The 3,680-nt window shown below is 40.1% G+C and overlaps 1 protein-coding gene across 1 annotated transcript; it reads left to right on the forward strand.

Moving 5' to 3' along the window:
* Positions 1-616: 616 nt before the first annotated feature.
* Positions 617-997, forward strand: LOC122118999 (tRNA-specific adenosine deaminase 2-like). The gene has a single exon (XM_042692966.1). It carries the CDS (start codon positions 617-619, stop codon positions 995-997), a length of 381 nt encoding a protein of 126 aa, XP_042548900.1.
* The last annotated feature ends 2,683 nt before the right edge of the window (positions 998-3,680 follow it).

Here is a 3,680-nt window from a genome sequence, read left to right on the forward strand (position 1 = left end):
AGTCCTTTGCAGGTTTTCAATCTTTTCATTCACCATTTTTACCAATATTGTTTGTACAGATTTTTGGGAACTGTCTTCTGGATTATTCACTAACTATTCTGTCAACTGTTTATCATGAGTGGGAGTCCAGATACCTGGGCTTCCCATTTTTCTTCTGTTTTTCTGGCTTTTTCTGCTCATTTAGTATGAAAGTAACACTAATTTTGTGCTAGAACATAATTTTAAGGCAAGCATCAACCAAAGTTTGGTAGTTGCACAGTCAAAAGGCTATAGACACAATCTAGTTCAACAGATACAATCTATTCAACATCAAACAACTATGGATTAATGGGCTAAGAATAGCAAAGAAAAAAATTGGCAAACCAGAAATTATTAGATGTAGGGAGAAATGTGGGGAAAAATAGAATTATAGGGTGGTGGCGAGGTAAGATGAGAGTGAATTTAACCAAGGCCTAATCTCAGAGAGGGAAATGGATTGGACAGAATGATAGGAGAGACATTAAGAAAAAAAAAAACCAGAAAATATAGAAAAACAAAAATTTAAATTTAAAAAGATAAATACTTGGTTCCCGGCCCGGAAGGCCCGCGGGTCAGAGCTGTGCGTTAACCCGGCTGGATGGAGGCGGAGGCGTTGGCCGCGTCCATGCCAGCCCCGGGAGTCTCGACCGCCGTGTCTTTGGCCCTGGAGACGGCACGGTGGATGGAGGAAGCGATGCGCATGGCCAAAGACGCCCTTGAAAATACCGAAGTCCCTGTTGGCTGTCTTATGGTCTACAACAATGAAATCGTGGGGAAGGGAAGAAATGAAGTGAATCAAACCAAAAATGCTACTCGACATGCAGAAATGGTGGCCATTGATCAAGTCCTAGATTGGTGTCAACGAAATGGCCAGAGTCCTTCTGCTGTGTTTGAACGTACCGTGTTGTATGTCACTGTGGAACCCTGCATTATGTGTGCAGCTGCTCTCGGCCTGAGGAAAATCCCGCTGGTCGTCTAAGGCTGTCAGAATGAATGATTTGGTGGCTGTGGCTCCGTTCTAAATGTTGCCTCTGCTGACTTACCAAATACGGGAAAACCATTTCAGCGCATCCCTGGATATCGGGCTGAGGAAGCTGTGGAACTGTTAAAGGCCTTCTACAAGCAAAAAAATCCTAATGCACCAAAATCAAAAGTTCGGAAGAAGGAATTTCAGAAATCCTGAACTTGTAATGAAAGACGAAAGCCCCATGGTGACCTGGATGGAATCCCCAGCCTGAAAAGCTGCTGGCATGGAGGGAGCACATATTATGTGTTGTTTGTTATTCTCCGGGAAAACGGAGAATAACATTTGCTCTCTTAAGGGAACAAATTAGTGCTTTTTAAAAGGCTGACAATTGTAAACAACTATTAGCTTCTCCACAGCTGAAAGAACATTTTTATGAAGGGGGGAAAAACTAAAGTTTGAAGTTTTAGGAATTAGCAAACAGTACATGTCTTTAAGCCACAGCTTCAATCCATTCCAGCTGAGTGCAGGCTGGGATTTCAGTGTCTATCCACACCCCATCACCTGCACTCATTTGGAATAGAAAGCCATGGTCACGTGTGTCCTTTACAACTGGCTTTTTGGAGGTGGAGTTGGATTTTCATTCTTTATAGCTGTTGTGGTCTCCCAGTGTATTGGCTGCGTGAGTGTGAGTGTGTTTGTGTGTGTGTTGGCTTTAGGGCTTGAACTCAACATGTTGTTACTCTCTGGCTTTTTTGCTCAAACTTGAGTCACACCTCCAGTCCTAGCTTTATGTTGGTTAATTGCAGATGAGTCTCACGGACTTTTCCCCCCAGCCTGGCTTCAAACTGTGACCCTCAGATCTCAGCATTTTTTAGTCGCTAGGATTACAGGTGTTAGCCACCAGTGCTGGGCAAGTCTGGCTTTTTTCTACATTGTATATTATTTGTATACACTGTATACATGTGATTGTGAAATCTATTGATTTTATTAAATACATAGAAAAAATGTTTTTAAACAAGTGCCTAAGGGTCATTTAAAAATTGTACCATGTTGCTATAATAGAATCTTAAGATATTTCTGTTTTTAAGGGGCAAAGCATTAAAGGACAATAACATAAATAAGACAGTTCTTTGGTTCCCTGAACCAAAACAGGGTCTTCTGCCTCAGCAAGATTATATTCTCACAAGGATGGATGAAAAAAACGTAGTTATATACTGGAGGGTGAAGAGTTCCAACAACAGTTGGGCATAGTGATACACATCTGTAACCCCATCACTTGGAAGGCAGAGGGAGTTCAACAAGGCACTGTCAAAGCAAAAAGTTACAGCGAAATTAAAAAGGAACAAGGTGAAGAAGAATGCCCACTGGTGTGAATGCCAGTTGCAAAATTAAGTAGCATGATACATTTAATCCGAAATCAGCTGTTCCTCATTTGAAAATACAGGTTATAACTGTTAAATTTAATACCTAAAATTTGAAACTGCACAGGAAAGAATATCCACAACAAAACTTTCAGTGTTACTGGGTGCAAGAAGTGTCCTGACGTTTGGCAGAGCTACCCCAGGTGCAGTATACGTCTCTTCCCAGAAGGGGGCCTCAGCGTTACACCAGAAGCCTAGTGCCAGGCCCCAGAGGACCGCTCCTCAGATGGGTTCATTTCTTCAGTGGATTCATTTCCTTGATACAAAGCATCTGTATTTGTTGCTTCTGCCATTTGAGCGATGTCTCCAACTTGTTTGTTTTGAATTACTTTACAGACTAAAATGAAATTGTGGTGGAAGTATTTTTATATTGCTGAGAATAGCAGCTAATCACAGTTACATGCTTCGAAGGACTTATAATTGCTTGGTTTTGCGTGTGGTGTTTTTAACGGCATTTGAGACATTTTATGAGGAAGGATATGCATGGTTTCAAATCAACAACAATGATGCATGCACCTTCAATTTTATCTACTCTAAAATTTGTCTTCTCATTAAATGTTAGTGCCATGAAAAAAAAAAGATAAATACTTAAAAACTATGTAAGTTTATAGATGATATTGAGAGAAGAAAAGGATAGGATGAGAAGAAGGGAGGGATAGAAAGGAGACACGAAAAACACAAGACCACAATAAAACCCCAAGACTACACTATAGCTACCAGCACGACTATGTTTATTGCAGCATTATTTACCATAGCTAAAATAGGGAACCAACCCAGATGTCCCTCAGTAGATAAATGGATAAAGAAAATGTGGTATATATACACAATGGAATTCTATGCCTCCATCAGAAAGAAGGACATTGCCCCATTTGTTCAGAAAGGGAAAGACTTGGAAAAAATTATATTAAGTGAAGTAAGCCAGGCCCAAAGTAAAATAGGTCCCATGGTCTCCCTCATTTGCAACAACTAGTATATGTCTGAGTCAAGCAGAAAAGATCAGATAAATTAACGTTAGGGGATGAACCCCAATATAAGTATTCAAAAGTTTTTTTTTCCTTTCATGCAATTGTTTCTATCATATTTATAAGATGATTTCTATGTTTCTTTGTATGTCCCTTCCCTACGGTATAACCCGTGCTTTCACTGTATTTGATGTTGGTATGATTTGTGGAGGGGAAGGGAAAAAAAATCATTTAACTAGGGATACAGGTGGACCCATTGCAACAAAGAGATGTACAAGTCATTATGTCAACAAAAGAACTTTACAACGTTGG

Source organism: Dipodomys spectabilis, unplaced genomic scaffold (genome assembly GCF_019054845.1).
Source record: "Dipodomys spectabilis isolate Male_0828 unplaced genomic scaffold, ASM1905484v1 ptg000159l, whole genome shotgun sequence".
Lineage (NCBI taxonomy): Eukaryota > Metazoa > Chordata > Mammalia > Rodentia > Heteromyidae > Dipodomys > Dipodomys spectabilis.